The sequence below is a fragment of the Pelodiscus sinensis genome, chromosome 10, assembly GCF_049634645.1.
Source record: "Pelodiscus sinensis isolate JC-2024 chromosome 10, ASM4963464v1, whole genome shotgun sequence".
NCBI lineage: Eukaryota > Metazoa > Chordata > Testudines > Trionychidae > Pelodiscus > Pelodiscus sinensis.
Genome location: NC_134720.1, coordinates 55,451,697 through 55,473,501, shown reverse-complemented (window position 1 = coordinate 55,473,501; position 21,805 = coordinate 55,451,697). Strand labels below are relative to the sequence as shown.

The following is a 21,805-nucleotide window of genomic DNA, read 5'->3' as shown; positions in this document are numbered from 1 at the left end:
GGCCGTTCGCCCACCGGGCACCAGGGGGCGGGGACACTTGCGCCCCCGGGGCCGGCGCTCCCCCCGCCAAGCGCCCGGTGCCAGGCCAGCCCCATCACATCTGGGCTGCTTATATGCAGGTTTCTGACTATATCAGTGGTCCCCAATACGGTGCCCGCGGGGGCCATGGTGCCCGCCGGAGCATTTATGCGCACCCACTGAGTGTTCAGGGCTCACCCAAGCCATTCCTGTGCATGCGCGAGCCTGCCCACGGGCACCCGGCAGCCCCAAAAGGTTGGGGACCATTGGACTAAATGCTTCCAGTGGTATCCTCCACCTGCATCCAGCGACACTTGCCCATCGCCATAGGACCTTCATCAAGAGGTAAATCTTTGGCATCAAGAGAGATACCTTCACATATGAATGGATTTAAGTGAGGCAGGCTTGTGAGTTCCATCCCCACTGACACCGACCATCATGCACAGGCACAGAACTGGAAGGAGAAAGCACAGGTTTGAGGTCAGAGTTGCCTTCTCCTAGAATGACAAGCCTAAAAGGCTTAGTGAACTCAGTCTGCCTTGGTTTGGAATCAGAATTTTCCTTCTCCTAAGTACTGTTGGTCCACAGCACCTTATTCCATATTATTCTGCGCAACCCCTCGGGATCACTCCACAGAGGGCTTCCTCAATCCACCTCAATGCTGTAAAACCCACTGAAATCAGAGAGGTGGGTGTGCTCTTTAGGGGATAGGTCATCAGCCTCAGGAGCACAGGGTGATGACTCATCTCAAGTAACCCACCAACATCATCATGCACTTGGTGAACACCCTTGGTGCTGTTGCTAGGCCAAAGGGGAGAACAGCAAACCGGTAATGATCGGTTGCCACTACAAAACATAGGAAATGTCTGTGATCATGCAATTTAGATATGAAAACATACATCCTTCAAGTCAAGGGCAGCATACCACTCCCTTCGTGGATCAGGGACGATTATGGAGGCCAAAGAGACTGTGCAATACTTCAATTTTTTGAGATGCCTGTTGAGGCCTCACAGGTCCAGAATGAGGCAGAGGATGCCCTGGGCCTTTGAAATGAGAAAAATATCAGAAATAAAATCACTTCCCTCTTTGATGTGTGGAAAATGCCTCAACGGCCCTGATTTAGAAGAGAGGGGTTGCAACAAGACACCCCATGCTTTATGAAAATTGATTTGTGAATATGAATAAATCAAAACACTTTAAGCAAAATGCATCATGTAATATTTTTAAAGTCATGATCTACTGAACATAATCCATTTCTGTGCATGTATCATTCTTGTACAAGATATTATAAATATGAAGTGTAAACTAGGGATGTAAACATTTCACTCTTAATGGGTAACCTCAATTAAGGGCTACAGCAGCTCACTGCCTGCTGTGGGCAGTGGGGGCTCGGCCGTTTACAGGGATTGCTCGGGCATGCTGGAACAGCCTCTGCCTGCAGCAAGGGAGGCTGCTTCAGCCAAGTACAGTAGACTTCCGATAATCCGGCACTCTTAGGACCCACGTGGTGCCGGATTATCAGAAATGCTGGACTATCAGGAGGTACTCTGGCAGGGGCGGGTCTCGTGGGAGGGGAAGCGGGGGAGGGGGCGGGTGTGTGCCAAACCCTCCCTCCTGCTGCAGGGAGGCAGAGCCTGCGAGCAGTGGAAGAGCAGAGGCGGTGACAGGCAGGCAGCCGCATTCAGGACGTTCTGGTCAGTTACAATCACGCCGGCTGGATCCACAGCTGACGCGGAGTTAATGTAATTTTCCTCTCTACTGCAGGGGGGTGGGGTGGGGTGGGGGGGTGGCAGGGGACGGTGGGAGAGGGGGAGGGGGTGAGTTAAAGTACATTAACTGCGAGTGGGCTGTGGATCCAGCCCGAGTGACTGTAACTGACCAGAACGTCCTGAATGCGGCTGCTTTGGCACACCCTAGCCCCCTCCTCCTCCCCCTCCCCCTCTCCCACCGACCCCTACCTTCCCCTGCCCCCCCCCCCCCCTTCCAGGCAGTAGAGAGGAAAGTTACATTAACTGCGTGTCGGCTGTGGATCCAGCCGCAGTTAATCAATTACTCTAACAACTTGAAGCAGCTGCCAGAGCACTTCCGGGTTGCAGTTGGTGCCGGACCATCAGGTGTACCGGACCACTGGATGCCGGACCACCGGAGTTTTACTGTAGTGGGCCTCTCCAGCCAGACTCAGGCAAAAGCATTTTCAGAAAAGAGCGCCTAGATTGGCATGGACACTTTTCCGCAAAAGCACTTTTTGCGGAAAAGTGTCCGTGGCCAATCTAGACACGTTTTTCCGCAAAAAAGTCCCAATCGCCATTTTCGCGATCGGGGCTTTTTTGCGCAACACAAATCTCAGCTGTCTACACTGGCCCTTTTGCGCAAAACTCTTGCGCAAAAGGGACTTTTGCCCGAATGAGAGCAGCATAGTATTTCCTCAAGAAGCACTGATTTCTTACAGTAGGAAGTCAGTGCTTTTGCGGAAATTCAAGTGGCCAGTGTAGACAGCTGGCAAGTTTTTCCAGAAAAGCGGCTGATTTTCCAGAAAAACTGGCCAGTCTAGACACAGCCAGTATGTTTACATGATTAACCAATTAAACAGGATTTTATATCCCTACTGTAAACCTCTTTTATTAAGCTAAGTCTTCTAGTGAAAGCCATCAGTGGGACTCAATGGTCCAGTTGACAAAACAATGTTCAGTAAATTGTTTTTTCCTGTATGCCCAAAGTGTGTTTGGTCCTAGAAAGACATGTGACCATGCCACCTGGTATCAGAATCCATCTTGAATCTGGTATTTTTCCATGGGGATGTGAAGTGTAAAATAAAGGTTTCCCACCCTGGGAATAGTCTAAGGAACGGAATGCAATCAGTCTCTTGTCTTCAACTAGCTTTTGAAATGGCCTTCCCACCCTAAGAGGATACACATGAAGAAATCTGAAAACAAAGAGCTCTGGAGGACACAAGGAGCTGTAGACTCAGAACAGAGGAAAAAATTCAACTCGGTTTTTAGCCATTTTACCTGAAATAAGGACAAGTGGAGGAATACATGTTGAAACAACTTCTCTTAGTGTATTAGAATCAAAATATCTGCTTATTACTCTGGGAGTTACACATCCCAATTGGTGGCCCAGGTAGCGTTTGTATTCCTTGTCCTTCTTACGATAGGCCTTTGGGTCCTCCCTGGCACATCTAAAAGGTTGCTGCAACTTAAAACATTTCCTAGCAGGGGACAATGCAGAGAGGCCCAGAAACCAAAATGTAGCTCCAGAGTCCTAAAGCGCATGTAACTGAGTCTGTCTGATCATGTGACCCTATTCATGGAACAAAGAGGGGGTCCTGGAGTGACTGCTGGGCCTCCGCAGCCAACCCAAAGGACATTAGCTACAATGACCATCTCACTGACACCATGGATCTGTGGTGGCCTCCAGGAAGGCTCTTGCCACCATTTTCCCTACTCAACGATGGTCAGGAACTCAGGCTTGGATTCCTTGGGTAAAGTGTATTGGGGGTAGCCATGTTAGTGTGGCCAGACAGCCTGCCTCCATATTATCCATCTTATTTGCCTCTCTGAAGCATACAGGACAGAGAAGGAGCAATAATATCAGCATAGTCTATGCTGGCTCATCTGATCCTGAGAAGCTGAAACATAGATATGAGGAGAGGTCAGGATATGTGAGACTGCCACCGGCTGGCACCTATGTTGATTCGAACACACAGTCCCAGGAAGAGGAATTTCCCACTGAGAAAACAATGTCCAGTACTTCAAAATTTAATCATCTCAAATCTCTCTTACAAGTGTAAATTAAGTTCACAACTCCCTTGTAAGAACTGGTCTCACAGCAGACAGACCAGCATCAATTGGCAATTAAGATAAGAAAGAGAAATACGTGACCCCATGATTATAAAAGATGGGCCCAGCACACACTCACTTGGAGTGTCATTCTACCCTCTACCTGCTGGTCGGGTTAGGTGTTTGACCTCCCGAGGTTCTATGGGGACGCCCACCTCGTATTTTCGTCTTTCCTAGGAATTGAGGGACCGGCCCTGGCCTGACATGCTGGAGTCGAGAGGCACAGAAGGGGGTAAAAATGGTACCTGGATGTGGTCCTCTGTCTTAAGTGTACACATAGAAAGAGTAAGCTGTTACTTGGTACCATTATTTCTATTTTTCTATCTTTATCTTCTTTGTAACCATTTTTAAGACCTATATTTTGCTAATAGTTAAGAAATAGAGCAATAGCCATTGTAACCATATGATTTATAAGCTTCCTCAAATAAACCTGTAACTGTTTAAGCTTTAACCTGCCTCCTTCAGTTGCTGTAACAGAACCAAGCACAATTTAAAAGAACTTCAGCCGGTCTAAAGGGACAGTTATAGGAAGAGCTTGGGCGTTTGGATCTGTGTCACTCCCAGGTGACAGGACCCACTGGGGCATCTTTCAGTCTTTCCTCAAGGCTGCCCGCTGCGAAGGAATTATGAAATTCTAGCAGCTGAAATCTAAGATGTAATAAGCTCTTCCTATATAACGGGGCGTCTGTTGGCCTGCTGGCCACCCTCTGCGATGGGACCCCGGTCCTAGCAGTAAAGGCACGGACGTTAAACCTTTTCGGAAACATACACACACACACTGCCCTGACCGTCGGCTGACAGTTAGTCTGAATCCACATAAACAACGATAAGTCCTGTGGCACCTTATAGGCTAAGATTTATTGGAGCATAAGCTTTCATGGGCAAAGACCCACTTCGTCAGATGCATGTAGTGGCAATTGCAGAGCCAGGTATAAATATACAGGCACATGAAAAAAAAAAAAAATGAGTACCAATCAAGAGAAAGGCCAGAAATAACAAAGTCAATTCAGTCAGGGAGGATGTGGCCCACTTCTAGCAGCTGATGTGGAGGTGTGAACACCAAGAAAGGAGAAACTGCTTTTGTAGTTGGCTAGCCATTCAGTCTGTTTAATCCTAAAAGACAAATGTCAAATTTGCAAATTAATTGAAGCTCTGCAGTTTCTCTTTGAAGTCTAAGTTTTTTTGTTGCAGGATGGCTATTCTTAAGTCTGCTACTGTGTGTACAGGGACACTGAAATGTCCTATAGGTTTTTGTATGTTACCATTCCTTATATCCGATGTGTGTCCGTTTATTCTTTTACGTAAGAACCATCCAGTTTGGCCAATGTATGTGGCAGAGGGGCATTGCTGGCATATGATGGCATTTATTACACTGGTAGATGAGCAAGTGAATGAGCCCATGATGGTGTAACTGATGTGGTTAGGTCCTGTGATGGTGTCGCTGGTGTAGATATGTTGGCAGAGTTGGCAACAAGATTTGTTGCAGGGAATGGCTCCTGAGTTAGAGTTACTGTGGTATGGTGTTTAGTTGCTGGTAAGAATTTGCTTCAAATTGGTGGGCTGTCTGTAGGAGAGGACTGGCCTGCCTCCCAAGGTCTGTGAGAGTGAGGGATCATTGTCCAGGACGGGTTGTAGATCACTGATGATGCACTGAAGAGGTATTAGCTGGGGATTGTAGGTGATGGCCAGTGGTATTCTGTTATTTTCTTTGTTGAGCCTGTCTTGTAGCAGCAGGCTTCTGGGTACACGTCTGGCTTGGTCAATCTGTTTTCTCACTTCCTTGGGTGGGTATCGTAGTTTTAAAAATGCTTGGTGAAGATCTTTTAAGTGTTTGTTTCTTCCTGAGGGGTTGGAGCACATGCAGTTGTACCTTAGTGCTTGGCTATAGACCAGTGGTGCCCAAACTTTCTGTGTGGCAGGCGCCGCACCGGTGGGTGACGTCACCCCACTGCATCGCCCAGCCAGCCGGCCTCATGCCAAGTGCACCTGCGCCAGATTCCCCCCCCCCCCCCCCGCCACAGCCATTTCGCCGGTCTGGACCAGCCGCCCTGCTCCCACGGCTTCCCCACCACGCTCCCCGGCAGGTTCTCCTGCTGCCGGTGCTTCCCCACGCCCCGTCACAGCACGAGTTCGGCCCTGCAGCGCGTGCAGCCCGTCCTCCCCCGGCCATCCCGCTGGTCCTGGGCTCTACACAGTGTTTCAAAATGTCAGTGCCACACAGAGCCTGGGGTCAGCGGGTGAATCCCCAGCTGATCCCAGGCTCCACGCAGCGCTACTGCTTTGAAACACCATGGGGAGCATAGGGCCAGTGAGGGACTGCCCTGCTGGCCTCATGCTCCCTGCAGCACTTTTGCCTTTGAAGTGTAGCAAAGCCCTGGGGCTCTTTCTACACTTCAAAGGTTAGGCTCCCTTATTGACTAATTGTATCAACTATTCGATTAGACAATTAATCTAAATTTAACATCCCTACTTCACACCAATGCTGCCCTATTCGGTACCAAATCTGACTTGTGTGTCTCTGTGACTGGCACAAGAGCCAACTCCATGAGGAAGTGCTCTTAGTCTTATGTCCCACTCTTTTGTCCTGGGCTTGAAGCTCTTCCAAACGCGATTCTTATCACTGATATTGACCTTTCCCAAGAACTTCATATACCTTTAAATAAGGGTCGTAATTGGCATAGGCTTCTGACAGTGATCACAAGGTGTAAATCCTGGGGAGCAGGGCATGCCCTGTCCCTGGGCTAAGTCTCAGAGGGGACTTCCTAATCTAAGAGAACAAAAGGAATGACAAATTATTGATAACTAGAGATGTGAATGCGCATCCAAGTACAAGACAGGGAAGGACAGGAAAGGGCAGCAAGCAGGGTCCAGCACACACAGAGTCACTTCCCTCCCACTGCTGCCTCTCATAGAGCTGCGTGGAGCCGCCTGCCCCATGCGCTGCTGCTTCTCATACAGAGGCAGCAATGCATGGGGGAAGGGGGGAGAGGGAACAGGAGACAGTGTGTAAACATGTAACCACAGAACTTTTCAGAAGTTACATGTTTTCACAAATAAACACATCTTAACACCCGTATTTATAACTCCAATAGAAAAATCCACTGGGTCACTAGTATTTACCAAAGCAAGAAAGTCCAGCACAGTCATTGGCCATAAGAAGGAACTGAGGGAGGGGGAGGAGCCAACAGCACTCTTTGTACATGCCACTGCAGAGGGCTCCAGAGCCAGTACCCTTCGTACAGCATAAAGGGAAAACTTCGGACACCTATGCATGTGGCAAACACATGCACCCAGAATGGCATGAATATGAGCAAGCACTCAAAAGAACCAAAAGGAATCCATCATCCTGTTCCCCAACATGATTTGGTGGTACACAGCAAACACCAGCTAGTACCCCATCTTGAGCTTTTATTGTTCATATGAGAAAATAAAGTTAGCAAGCCATCCTCATAACATTTACACCATTTACTGTATCAGAATTTTAAGGGAGAAAAATAACTCTTCCCACAACTCCTGCATATTTTCAAAACTGTTCATGTAAGAAGGCCAAGTACTTTCCTGTGTCAATGAATGATTTTTCACTTTTTTATTGCATTCCTTACATAGCAATATGTTTTAAAAGGAATTCATTCCAAGTTAAATGTCTTGCTTTGTATATATGTCTTTTCATCGCACTAAAAAAAACAGAGAACAGACTGATCACTGCTTCAAAAAGACAAAAAAAGGTCAGCATATTATTTCAGAACAGGACAGGCAATACAAAAGATATATAGCATTTGGAAAGCTCTCAGGATAATTAGCTAATTAGTAGACAGAGTTTAAACAGAATCATATTGACTATCAGAATGCTAGTAAAACTCCCAAAACCTACAAAGTTATTCAATCCAAAGTTATGAAGAGATTTCAGCTCTCTCTGCTGGTACTACACTAATCTATCCCTTGTGCTTACGCTACCTCCTTCATGCAGCTTAAAATATCTATTCAATGAAGATAACTCAGGGCATGTTTTCAGCATGACCAATAGTTAACCTTATTGGATGAGACTTACTGGTTATCGGTAACCAGCAGGGGCTGAAGCATCCTCCCTGACAACACAGGCAAGGGCCTACTCCGGCACCATAGGGCCTGCCTTGGGCAGGGGGACTTCAGTCCAGCCAGAGCAGCCCTCACCCACCATGCACCCAGCCCAGGTGCACCAGGAGCAGACCCCACCTATAGCGCACCTGGGCCAGGACCACTGCAGATAAAGGCTGCTTCGGTTGGACTAGAGCAGCCCCCAGCGATGGTGGGGAAGGAGGGACCTCCAGCTTGGCTGTGGTGGGCGGGGGGGGTCACTTCAGCCCAGCCAGACCCCAAACCTGTTCCTGAACCCTACTTATTGCCCACATCCTGCACCCTACCTCCTGCCCAGACCCCACATCCCCACCCCAGCCTGTAGGCTTGCCAGATGCTTTCAACAAAAATCCCAAAACACTTGGGGGGAAAAAAAAACCCACCACACACACACACCCAGGAGACAAAACTTGTTAGGTTAAAAAAAAACGGGAAGGTGGGGCTCGAAGCACTCCATTGCATGTGCTCTTCCACAAGAGGCTTGCAGTATAGACATAGCCTAAGGGAGTGGCCAGCAAGACTGGGGCTCTGCCATCTTCCCTGCCAGCTCACAGCACAGCAGGTAAGGAGCCCCTCTGCCCCAAACTCTTTCCCCTCCTCCCATCCCTTAGGGCACATCTAGACTACCTTCCTCCCCCGAAAGGAGATATGCAAATTTGGCATCAATTGTCATATCTGCTTCCAATCGCATTTTCGAAAGCAAGTCTTGTGAAAGTGAAAGTTGTCTGGATGCAGTTTTTGGAAAAAAAAATTTCAAAAAAACGCTCTTCCTAAAAAAAACAAGGATGTTCATGCAGTTTTTCAAAAAAAGGGTTTTTTCCCCCAGGGGAAAAAAAAGCAAACCACACGTCCAGACTACTTTCACTTTCAAAAGACCCTCTTTCAAAAATGAGATCGGATGGAGATATGCAAATTAGCACCAAATTTGCATATCTCCTTTCAAAAAAACCTAGTCTAGACATGCCCTTGGTCACAACACCAGGGAGATGGAGAGACAGAAAACAATGAGGAGGGAGGGGACTGGGGAAAGAGAGCCTAACGGGCAGGGAAGAGAGGGAGAGAAAGCTGGCGGGAGAGAGAGAGAATATACACCTCGGGACTTGTACCTAGTTACTAAGGACACCAGTGCAAAACTCCCTGATGCACCAGAACCAACTACCATGATTTTAAAAGATACTAGCTTGGTCACACTAGGTCAGAGGTGATCAAACTGAGCCTGAGAGGGAGCCAGAATTTACCGGCGTATATCAAAGCCACAGTAATATGCCACCAGCCCCTAACTCAGGGGCAGGCAATCATTTTTGATGGGGGGTGCACTCCAAGATTTTGGAAAGTGGTCAAGGGCCACACTCTTCCATAATATTAATGGAGGCGCTGCGAGGTCTGGAATGGAGGCTGGGTGCAGAATAGGGATATAAGCGACTAATCGACTCATCAACTATCTAATAAGCAAAAGCTTATCTGATAGTCAACATGCTAGTAGACTAGTCGCTTCTTCCCTCCCCTCCCCCCCCCCCCCCCACTTGCTGCTTTTATCAGAAAGAGGCAGCAAGGGCCAGGGGGAACAGCGGATGCTAGGGGGTGGCGTTCTCTCCACTTCTGTGGGAAGGGTCAGGGTGCAGTGGCGGTGTTCCACCTTTGAAACATACAAGAGTCCCCGCTGGAGCTCTTGCTACATTTCAAAGCAGAAGCACACTTATCGACTAATTGAATAGTCGATGGAAATCCCATCAACTATTTGATTAGTTGATTAATCTAATTTTAACACCCCTAGTGCAGAAGGGAGCTTGGGGTAAGGAACTGAGGTACAGGAGGGTCTGTGAAGGAGTTTGGGTGAAGGCAGTTGAGACCTGGGGCAAATAATTGGGGTGCAGGATTTTGGGTTGTGACCTACAGCAGGGGATTACAATGCAGGAGGGGGCTGTGATTTGGGGCAGAGAATTGGGGTGTAGCATCTGGGAGGGGGTATGGGCTTCAGAGGGGGACTGAGGGTTTGGTTTATGTGGGGTAGGAGGGCAGGAGTGGGGAGGCAGAGGGCTGGAGGGGAGAGAGAGGCAGGTTCTGTCCAGGAGACTTACCTGTGAGACTCTCAGCCAGCAGCCCAGCATATTTCTCAGGCAGGAGCCTGGCTTGCCCCTGCACAAGCTACAGAGCCTATGGGGGATGGGGAAGGGGTACTTCATGCACTGCCCGTTCTTGAAATAGGCAGCTCCCATTGGCCAGAAGCTGGCCAACAGGATTGTGCTGGGGGCAGGAGCCACCATGAAGTACCATTCCCACTCCCCGCCCCCGCTCACAGTTTGTGAAACACAAACAGCCTGGCAGCTACTTTTCCGAGTGGCGCATGGGGGTGAGGCACACAGGGTAGTCTGCCTGAGGCTCCCTGTTGTGGTGTTTTACCCAGGCCTGCCCTAGAGCCTCCCATCTCCTGGCAGTTCTGCCAATTAAGAACCCCTCTCCCTCCTGCACACCAAAATCAGCTGTTTTGAGGAGCAAGGGCTAGGAATGTGAAAAGTTAACAAGCGATGCTTACTGGTTCTGGTTAACCAGTGGGGGCTGGAGCAGGCCCTGTCCACAGCAGCCTGTGCACATGGCAAGCAGGCCGCTCTAGCCCAGGCATGGCAGGTTGGGCTAGAGTGCCCCCCTCCCCTGTAACTGGTTAACCGGTTAAATTTCACATTTAACCAGTTAACCAATTAACATCCCTAGCAAGGGCATAGCAGCTCAGAGGAAGGGGTAGAATGGGGACAGAACTAGGAGATGAACAGTGAGCACTCCCTGGTCACATTGCAAAGTTAGCATCTACAGCTCCAGCCCCATAGTTGTCACCTATGCAAGGAGCTGCATATTAAACTTTTGGGTTCTGTCTACACTAGCAGGTTCTCTTGAGCAAGAACATGTCCACACAGCCATGTGCTTTTGCGCAAGAACATCCATGGCAGTGTGGACGCTCTCTTGCGCAAGAATGCTCTGATGACCATTTTAGCCATAGGGCATTCTTGCACAAGAAACCCCTGCTGTGCAGCCACATTGCCCTTTGTGCAAGAGCTCCTGCGCAAGAGAGCTTACACTGGTTAGGAAAGAGCATAGCTCTTGAGCAAGAAGCCCTCTTCTCCCATACTTTACTGTAAATCTTCTTGCGCAAGAACGGGCGGGTAGTGTGGACGCTCTGCGCAAGAACCCGCAAGTGTAGAGATAGCCTTGCAGAGATATATGAGGCTCCAGAACACCAGGTTAACTACCACTGCACTAGGTGCTAAGTAGTATTTTTAATCACATTAGCATTCCCAATTTAAAAAAAGTTTCCCCTCTCTTACGCAAGGCTTGAGAGTTTACACAAGCATACCTAACACCATGCAAAAGTCTCCAATATAGACATCCCCCAGTAGTTACATATCAGCTGTGAATACAAGCTGTTAGAACAATAGATGTAGCATGTCAGTAAGCAATAGTGTAGTAGCATGAATTATGACAAACTAGTATTGTATTGCCTGCTCTACAAGGTAAAAAATAAAGAAGCCACAACTCTATGGTCAGCTGGCAAACAATCTCAAGAACGGTTGGATGACTTTTGCTGTTGAATGGAATTTCTAGCAAAGAGTATCCCATCATCAATCCTTAAATCATTATTTAAAAAAAAAAAAAAACTAACAAAAATATTTTATTCTTTGACCAAGCATACTAGAATATCCGAGTTTCAGAAAAATAAGAGAAATTGTCTCCATCTTCCAATCCTGACATCAAGAACTGTATGGTAATTATAATTTTAACACAAAAACAAAAAACACCTCAGAATTTAAAATTCCACTCTTCCATGAATGAGAAGCTCACACTGGGAGTATAAGACCATCTACTTTGAATTTCTGACAATTTTTTTTTAAATAAAAGCTTAAGTTTCCCACTCTTGCAGATGCAAATGAACTTTCAATGAAACAGAGCCCAGTTCCAGTACTTTGTGACTCTCAGCTTTAGCAAACAGCAGCTAAATAATATTAACGGGACTGGTTATTCTAACTGCTGGTAATTCACAACCCTAGATCTGATCATTAGTCACCTGGGCTATGTCTAAACTAGAGTTTTTTCAAAAAAAAGTGGCCTTTTCTCGAAAAAACTTCACCTGTGTCTAGACTGTCGTCGCATTCTTTCAAAGTTAAATCGAAAGAACAGCAGTTTTTTCGACAGCAGTGAACCTAATTTTACGAGGAAGAATACCTTTTTTCAAAAGAGCTCCTTCAAAAAAAGGCATTCTTCAATGCAAACAGGGCTTTTTCGAAAGACTGCGTCCTGATTGCCTGGGTGCTCTCTTTCAAAAAAGTGGATCTCTTTTTCAGAAGTGTTATGGGCTGTCTAGATGAGCTCGTCAAAAGAAGCTTTTTTGAAAGAGCTCTTTTGAAAAAGCCTCTTTCAAAAGGGGCTTGTAGTTTAGACGTACCCCTGCTGATGCAACAGAATTTTACGCACAGATTCCTACATCAAACCCAGTGATATCTAAGCTCAGGAGCTTCAGGGGGTAGCTGAGTTAGTCTGTTACAAAAACAAAAAACAAAAACCACACACACACCACACCAACAAATGGTCTGGTAGCACTTTATAGACTAACAAAACATGGAGATGGTATCATGAGCTTTCGTGGGCACAGCCCACTTGTTCAGGTGATCAGAGTTATGAGTTTGGGATATGAAAAGTTGAAATAAATAGGAGAGGGGAGGGAGAGAGAAAGAAAGAAAAAGGGAGGGGGTGGGGGAGAGAGCATCATTAAGTATCTGGAGAATGGGTACTTAAACCTAAGCAGATAAAAATCAAAGTCAATAGATAGATTCCCAGGACAGGAAGGATACCACTCTCAAAGCAGTAGCACCTTCAGTGGTTATTAAGTAGGTAGTGTCCCAACCAACCCATATCACAACTGAGTCCATTAGAATGTGAATAAAATTTGCAGATGAACTGTGATTCCAGGGCCTCCCTGTGTATCTGGCTTGTAGAGCTGGTTTGTGACAAGACTGCTACTTGAAGCAGTCTTTTGTAGAAAGGCATCGAATCACTAAAACACTTCAATTGATGGAGAATTTAGGACATCCTTTGGTAAATCCTGTTCCAATACTGAAATGATCCTTACTGTGAAAATGTGTATGCATTACTTCTAGTCTGAATTTATTTCACTTCAGATTATCTGTATTTTTATTATACTGTTTCTTGGTAAAGCTATGAACAGTTAAGTCAGACACTGGAATCATCCATAGTAGAAGAGGAAGGTAGAAAGGTAAATTGCTGTAGCTTCTTCTCCCAACTTTCAGGTATAGCAAATAGAGCAATGTTTACACGAGGATACAGAGACGTGTTAATAAAACATGTTAAAATTAAAATTTCTAACGTATTTCATTAATACATCTATTTGACCTAGTGTAGACAAGGTATAGGATCTTGGAAGAAGGGATTGGTATAGTTCAGATCCTCCCTCACCACATAAGATTCTGGTAAGGCTGTCCAGCAGCTAGAGAATGAGGAGGTTAATATGCACAGTATCAATTAGACAAGGGAACTTTTTATCATAATTTATAAACCCACCCAAAAAAAACAACCACACCCACAATCGTGGCCCACTTACCCACCGGGGCAAGGGAGGGACAGAGATTTCAGGGTTCCCCAGTCATGGCGCCCATAGTTCTAGCCCCACGATGGGGTGGGAAAGCTAGCAGGCACAACTGACGGGATTAAATTATGGGGTGAGATGGAAGGTTCCCTACCACTGCACTTGACAGAAGATGATACAGAAGAATGAGCTCGCAAATGGGGTACAGGACCAGAAAACTTGTGCAAACTTCAGCAGCTCAGGAGAAAATTTGAGCCCAGCTTCTCAGCTGACAGTTGTACCCATACAGCTAATTTATCTGACTGAAGCCAGCATTTTACAATAATTTCGTTTCTCTGATTATATTTCTCACGTAATGCAGAACATTGGATATACTTCTTTTAAGAAAGGAAGAGAATATTCAAAAATATTATAAAATCTAGCTTGATTTTTTGTTAAGATCATTTACAAGTCAAACTTTCAATGAAAATTTGAAAAATAAGTACAGGCAGTCCCCGGGTTACGTACAAGATAGGGACTATAGGTTTGTTCTTAAGTTGAATCTGTATGTAAGTCGGAACTGGCGTCCAGATTCAGCTGCTGCTGAAACTGATCAGTTTCAACAGCGGCTGAATCTGGATGCCAGTTCTGACTTACATACAGATTCAACTTAAGAACCCCAGGCATCCCCAAGTCAGCCGCTGCTGAAACTGATTGGCAGCGGATTCCAGGAAGCCCCAGGCAGGGGCTTCCTGTAGTCAGCCACTGGTCAGTTTCAGCAGCCGCTGACTTGGGGACACCTGGGGCAGAGCAGCTGGGGTGCTGCCGGGTTGGTCCCGTAGCGCCCAGAGCGGCGCTACGGGACCAACCGGCAGCGCCCCAGCTGCTGTACCGCAGGCGCCCGGAGCAAAGCCGCAGAGCACGGGGGCAGCGGGACAGCCCAGACGCGCCGTGGCTGTCCTGCTGCCCTCGGGCTCCGCGGCTTTGCTCTGCTTTGCTCCCCGTCCCCCTGGTTTGCAGACCAGGGGGACGGGGAGCAAAGCAGAGCAAAGCGGCGGAACACACAGGCGGCGGGCAGCCCAGACGCGTCTGGGCTGCCCGCCGCCCGCATGCTCCACAGCTGTGCTTCCCGTCCTCCTGGTCTGCAGACCAGGGGGACAGGGAGCAAAGCAGAGCAAAGCCCCGGAGCACGTGGGCAGCGGACAGCCCAGACGCGTCTGGGCTGCCCGCGTGTTCCGCCGCTTTGCTTCCTCTCCCTGGTCTGCTAATCCACTCCAACGAGCAGCCCTACCAGTGACTTAGCACTGTCCACACTGACAGTCAGGTCCATTTACCAAGTCCAAATGAGGTTAGCGGACTTCTGCCTGGGCATAAGGGCCCACCTATGTGGATTCCAGAAGCTGATGTAATAGGTAAACTTTCAACAACTAATATGTTCTCCCTGAAAGTTAATTTTTTTGGTAAAAGAGTATAACTCAGTCAACACATTTTTAGCTACAAAATTACTTAATGTCAGTATTTCCTTTATTGGAATAAGGGGGCAAAAATGATGCAAAATACAAGGCAACACATCCAGTCTCTACTGCGTTAATGTTTTTAAAAAAAAAAAAAAAAAACAAACTCTCTCTCCTTCCTCCCCTCCCTTCCGCCCCCCCCCCCCCCCCCCCGCTCAATGCAGGGCTTCCACTTTGAAATGCACAAGAACCCCAATGGGGACTCTTGTACATTTTAAAGGTGGAATGCCACCTGCCCCTTTCCACCAAGTTGGAGCCAAGGGAAACCAGCTTTAAAGTATCAGAGGGGTAGCCGTGTTAGTCTGAATCTGCAAAAGCGGCGAGGAGTCCTGTGGCACCTTAGAGACTAACTGCAGTGTAGGAGCATAAGCTTTTCATGCATCTGATGAAGTGGGTCTTTGCCCACGAAAGCTTATGCTCCTACACTTCAGTTAGTCTCTAAGGTGCCACAGGACTCCTCGCCGCTTTTGCAGCTTTAAAGCCAGCTCCCCCCAGCACCCTCTCCTCTTCCCCCCCAACTTGCTGCCTCTAATAGAGGCAGCAAGAGGGGGAATGGGGAGCAACTAGTTGACTAGTGTGTCAACTATCCGATAAGCTTTTGCTTCACAGTCAACTAGTTGATTAGTCGCTTATATCCGTACTCCTACCGTAATAAAAAGTAGCATTTTTTCTTTTCAGAACACTATTTCCATTAGGTAGTATTGCTAAAGCAAAAATACCATTAAACAAAAAATAGACAGGTTCTGATTATTAAAAAATGATTCTCAGTTTATAAGCAGAAATCATTCTCTCTTTCTTGGTAATATCAGACCGTTATTTAAATATACAAAAATACTTCCCTCCTGCTTGTTCTTAAATTTAAGCTCAAATGGACATCAAATTTTTATCAAACTAAGAGTAACAAATCCTATCCCTTCTCCCCCTATCATTTAATAAATGGAACTGTCATGGCTCCTTCCCCACTCTGGCATGATAAATGCAGAAGTGGGGGCCAGCAAGTGTACCCCAAAACCTTATCTACCAGGCTTTGGTATAAAACTTCCCCCCAAAAATCTTAAAACCCTGGATTTTGAGGATAGACTCTTCACTGCCACCACCCAAATTAATAAAGAAACCAGGGGAGAGACCATTTGGGAAATCTCACCCCTAAAGTACGAACCAGGACGCCCTATTACCAATACCAGGTTAATAAAAAGAAAAGATAAAATTTTTATTAGAACCACAATATTCCTGTTGAAAGCATAATGATTAGATTGAAAGGTAACAATGTATACACTCATGGAGAGACTCCATGGGCCTAGAACTTAGTTACAAAAAAAAGCAAAAACATTATTTAAAAGTGCAGACATCAGATCCCATACCCAACACATAAAATAATACAACCTAACAGATTTATCTAAACTTTATCCTACTTATAGAAAGTGAAGAATGGTGTCTCTCTCTCTCCCTCCAAGAGAGAAAGACATGTCTGTCTTCCTCAGAAGCTGGAAGGAACTGCCCCAGACACAAAGGAGGAAAAATCCAAAATTCCTTTGTCCCAGTTTCAAATTCCTACCTACATTCCTATTGGCCACTCCACCTGGCTAGGTAAGGGACATAGTTAACCCCTTAGTCCCCAGGATGCTGGCTAACCCTCATGATCATGACAGGAACCTTGACAACAAAACTACTCTTAAGGATGTGAATGTTTAACCAGTAAGCTTATCCTTAATAGGCAAGGCTTAACAGTTAAGGTTAACGTAGCTGAAGCAGCTTCCCGCCAGCCACGGGGCAGAGGACTTCTCCAACCCCGCAGGAGGCCTGCTGCAGACAGGGGGCTGCTCAGGCCAGGCTTGGCAACCCCTGCCTATAGCAGGGGCTGCTTTCACCCTATGCACAGCAGGCCAGAGCACCCTGCAAGCCAGGGCTTCTCCAGCCTGGCCAGTGCAGCCCCTGCCTGTGGCAGGGGGACACTCCAGCCCAGTGGTGGGCAGGAGGCACCCCACTCGAATCAGTTAACCAGTTAAACCAGGGGTGTCCAAACTTTTTTCAAAGAGGGCCAGATTTGAAGAAGTGAACATGCGTGAGGGCCGTCCCCGCATTCTCAGTCCCAAGGCAGAGGGCCCGCAGGGTCGGAGGCGGGCGGAGAGCGCAGGGCACGCCGGCCTCACGGCGGCCCGGGGGCAGGGCGAACCCGCAGCCGAGCAGGGCTGCGGAAGTGCCCTACAGGGCAGGCTCTAGGACCGCGGAGGCCATGGGCGGCGGCGGTGGCGCGGCCGGAAGCAGCGCGCTGGGTGCGCCAGTTCAAAAGAGCGCCTGGGAGCCAGGAGAGGGGGAGGAAGCGGGGGCCATATTAAATCGGAACACGGGCCACAATTGGCCCGCGGGCCAGACTTTGGACATGCCTGAGTTAAACTATATGTTTAAATGATTAACCAATTAAACAGAATTTTACATCCCTACTCACTGTAGCTATAAAAGGCTATTTTAAATACAACTAAGAAAACACAAAATAAGAAGTTACTTATACTGGAGACAGTTCAATCCATTATGAACATGAGTTTGAAACTGAATGGTGTAGTTTAAATTCACATTAAGGTCCCTATATTTGTATTCACCTTATCAGCATCCACTGAAGAAAGATAGGTCTAACAGGGAAAAGTTTCTGAGAAAGGGCAATTAAAGTAAGTCTAAATAAAAGCATTTCAGAGAGCTCTTTAACCTAGAGGTAAACATTTGTTAAATTTGGAAGTCTTCAATAAAATACCCTCTCCTGGAAATAGTTTTCACCTGAGTCCATATGCAGTCTGACATTGGGAATCTTCACAAAGACTTATTCACAATGCTTATCTCTCTCCCCTATTGTGGAGCAGGCAGTTCCTGAACAACTGCATGTGCTACAATGCCTTCACACAATGGGATTAAGGGAGATCCTATTAACTCAATTACTTGTACAGTACAGGTGGAAGCTCTCTAAACCAGGACTCTCTGGTCTGGCAACATCTGTGGCTCAGCAGGGGCCAATTGTAATGGGGCCAGGAGTCCAGCCCATAGCCCTAAACCAGTGGTCTCCAACCTTTTTAATCACAAGATCACTTTCTCAATTTAAGTACAATATAAGATCTACCTCAAACCCAAATACCCTTGCCCCACTTTCTTCCCACCCCTTCTTTGAGGCCCTGCCCCCACTCCACTCCTTCGCCAAGGCCTCACCCTGGTCACTCCATCCCTCTTCCTCTCCCATACTCACTTTCACCAGGCTGGAATAGGGGGTTGGGTGCAGGCTCTAGTCAGGGGCCAAGGGGTTTGGAGTGTGGGAGGGGCTCCGGGCTTAGCCCAGGGCAGGGGATTGGAGTCCAGAAGGGGTTTCAGGGTGAAAGCTCTGGGAAGAATTTGGGTGCAGAGGGACTCAAGTCTGGAGCAAGAGGTTGGGTGCAGGAGTGGCATCTGCAGGCAAGGAAAGTGGATGGAGACCCCCTGCTCTGCCCTTCTCAGGGGCTGCAGGGACATGCCAGCCACTTCCAGGAGCAGCAATTCCCACAGGGATAATTACTCTAGCCGTGAAAGATTAGGTACTTTAGAACTCACCACTCAAAGAATTAAATGTAAATGTATGAGAAATGAAAATGATGAAATGCACAGACCAGTCAAAATCCAAAACTAACCCACTTTGCAAGCAGTAAAAGAAGTAACAACCTCCCACATGTGTTAGGTCGGGAGAGGAGAGTGAAGGACAGTGTGTTTGTGAAAATGACAGACACACACACAGTGTGTGAGAGTTACAGCGATTTGCACTGCCAAGCTCCCTCCATTCCCTTCTCTCTGTGTGGAGATGGGGTACGGGGGGGGGGGGAAGGAGGACACTCTGACATCAGCACCCCCCTTTACCCAACACCTTGCACAGCAAGCAGGAGGCTCCCAGGGGGCAGCTCCCAGGCAGAGGTCAGGAGCAGTATGACAGAGGGTGGAGGGGCAGGGCAGTTCAACTGCTGGCACGCGATAGCTTCCTGACCAAACCAGTCAGGATCACCTGTCAGAGGCGCTGTGGCGGGGAAACCGCTCCCCGCACTTATGTCCGCTGTCCGGCAGCTCCCAACCCTACAGGCGCCGCCGCCGCCTCTGCGAGCGGGGCACCAGCAGCACATGCGCAGCAGGGGGCAGGCCGCAAGCGGCAGACTCTAGAGCCCAGGGACGCCAGCACGCCAATGGGGCGGGGGCGGGACGCCGGGCCACACGCCCAAAAGGAGGAGGGCTGGGAGGAGCATGGGGGAGGAGAGCAGGGTCTGGCTGTGCTCTCACCTCCCACAGGTGGAGAGCTCGAGGGGCGGCGAGCGCCCGGGACGGCAGACACCAGAGAGGAGTGGGCCAGCGGCAAAGGAATGCCTCTGGGGGGGCCCAGGAGCAACGCAGCCCCCGGCAGATGGGCCGGCCGAGCCCAATTGTTGACAGCCCGAGGAACAGAGCGGGGAACGGACAAGCCAACGGGCCAGCTGAGACTGTAAAGCGGCCGCCATGCAGCAGCAGGGACACAGAGGGAGAGAGAGAGAGAGAGAGACTGAAGGCGGGGGTCAGCTGGGCTGGACTGGACAGAGCTTGACCCCGCTACAGGCTCCAAGATCTACTGGTAGATCCTGAGCTACTGGTTGGTGACCACTGCCCTAAACTCTTCTCCCCCTCCCCCCAGGCCTTGGCCACAGAGCCAGAGGATGGGGTGGGAGGGGAGACAAAGGGTCCCAGTAAGCGTGATGCTTAGCGAGTAATCGGTTACCCATTGACATCCTTATCCTGAAAGACCCACGCAACTCCTGGTAAGTCTTTTTGTATATCTATATAATCACCCCAAACCCAAAGCTTCCAAAAAGATGCTGAGGTGATAAATTTTTAAGTAGCTGATGCCATACAATATCTTCCTATCCAAGTACAAACAGATGAACAGAAGTATGGGCACTTTCAGCCCACTCAAATAGCACTGAGACTCCAGTCGACAGGTAATTTTTTTTCCCCTCCTTCTCCTATCTTATTCTGAATCCCCCCCCCCCCATTTTTCTTCCACTCAATCTCATCTGAAGAAGTGGGTTTTGCCCACTAAAGCTCATTACCATATATATATATATTTTTGTTAGCCTCTAAAGTGCCACATGACTACTCGTATTTCAAGTTGCAGACTAACACGGCTCCCCCTCCGTGGATTTTAAACATGCAAGGCACTACATTCAGCTGTCTGAAGTGGAAATCCATCAACTGCATAAGACAATTCACAGGGATCCAAACAGACATCATCTTCCTAGCCAAGTGCAAACAGAAGAACTGAAGTATGTGACACTTCCAGCTGACTCAGTTAGCCTCATTAGCACTCTAAGGTGCCACAGGACTACTCATTGTTTTTAAAAATTACAAACTAACACGACTACCCCTCAGACTTTCAAGTATTTGGAGACCTCACTTGTTAATACCCTCAAGTGAAAAGCTGAGTGTTTTTACTTTAAAAAAAATTTTAGATGATTTTGCACAAAAAAATTTTTTTTTAAAAAAAAATGTAGACATCTACCTATCAATGCCTGGAAAAGGTTGCTCTGGAAGATATTAATGACACGCTCTATGGAGTTTCTCAGCTGTCTGTCCTCATTTTGGCTCAATTTAGAGCGGTATTCCTCCAGGAGATACAGAGCCCGCTGGGTATCTGCAAATAAAAACAAAACAAAAAGTTAGAATTAAACATCACCATGAGGGGAGAGATAGCAGCTGCCCAATAGTGGTCAGTACAGTAGTTCTTGATATCACACGCTCGATACGCCACTTTCAAGAACTCTACCCAATTCATCACGAGTTCCTGACTCCCCGCTCCTGCTGCAGGTTCTTCCCCAAGAGGCAGGTGTCTCCAAGGCGGTTTTACGCGCCCACGGACACACGACGCTGCAGCTCCAGAGCCACCCGCCCCCGAGCGGACTCGTCCGCCGAGCGAGCTCAGCAACAAGCAGCCCGCTGCGAACTCCGCAGACACTGGGGGAGGCGCCGAGTCCCCGCGGCTGACCCCGCTCTCGGCACAAGCCGGGCCGCGCCGCGCGCGCAGGGTGACGGTTTCTCCCACCGAGGCGGTTTAACCGCCGCTTCGGTCCGCGCGGCGCGGCTCTCACCTTGCTTCCGGACGGGCATGGTGCGCCGCGCGCCGCTGGACTCGGGCGGGACGCGCCCTGTCGCCGCCCTCCCGAACTTCGCGCGGGGCACGGGCCGGCAGCCGGAGCGGAGCGGCGGGGGGCGCGCTGCTCGCTCCTGCCGGGCTCGGAGGGGCCTTGCCCCGCGCTCGAGGGCAGGACGGACCCGGACCCCGGGGTCCGGAGCGGGGCCGGGACGGGGCGGGGCAGCCCCCTCGGAGCTCGGGCGGGCGTCGCCAGGCAGCTCCGCCCTGGGAGCCGGCCGGGGGCCCGGGGCTCGCGCGCCCGACACTGCCGCGCGGCGGGGGCTGCTCGCGCGCTCCCTCCCGCCGCCTCCGCTGGAAATTCCAAACTTTCCAGCCAAAATGGCGGCCCAGCGGCTGTGGAGAGAGCAGCCCCCACGTGACCGAGCCCAGCGGCGGCCCAATCAGGAGTCAGCTCGGCTCGGGGCTGGTACCTAGTGGGGCAGGCAAGGTGAGCACTCGGCCGCTTAAAGGCGCCGTGGCCTGGGGAGCCGGCAGGGCCAGGAGCACGTGGGAGGCCCCGAACCAATGGACACGCCTCTCGCCAGGGGGCGTGGCAGTAGCTATGGGGGGCAGGCCTGCTGGGGCAGCTGCCCCA

General features: G+C 48.9%; 1 protein-coding gene across 10 annotated transcripts in view; it reads right to left on the bottom strand.

Annotated features, from left to right (window-relative positions):
- DLG1 (discs large MAGUK scaffold protein 1) overlaps positions 1-21,603 on the bottom strand; it is a 360,129-nt gene extending 338,526 nt beyond the window's left edge. For 3 of the 10 annotated variants that reach the window (XM_075938326.1, XM_075938327.1, XM_075938331.1), the window contains exons 1-2: positions 21,167-21,602; positions 20,581-20,712 (exon numbers count right to left, since the gene is read on the bottom strand). In XM_075938326.1, coding sequence (XP_075794441.1) covers positions 20,581-20,712; positions 21,167-21,185 — 151 coding nt within the window. In that variant the 5' untranslated portion in view covers positions 21,186-21,602. Of the gene's footprint in view, positions 1-20,580; positions 20,713-21,166 lie in introns of all 10 variants that reach the window. The other 7 variants (XM_075938328.1, XM_075938332.1, XM_075938325.1 and 4 more) reach the window with 5 other exon arrangements.
- Between the last annotated feature and the right edge of the window lie 202 nt (positions 21,604-21,805).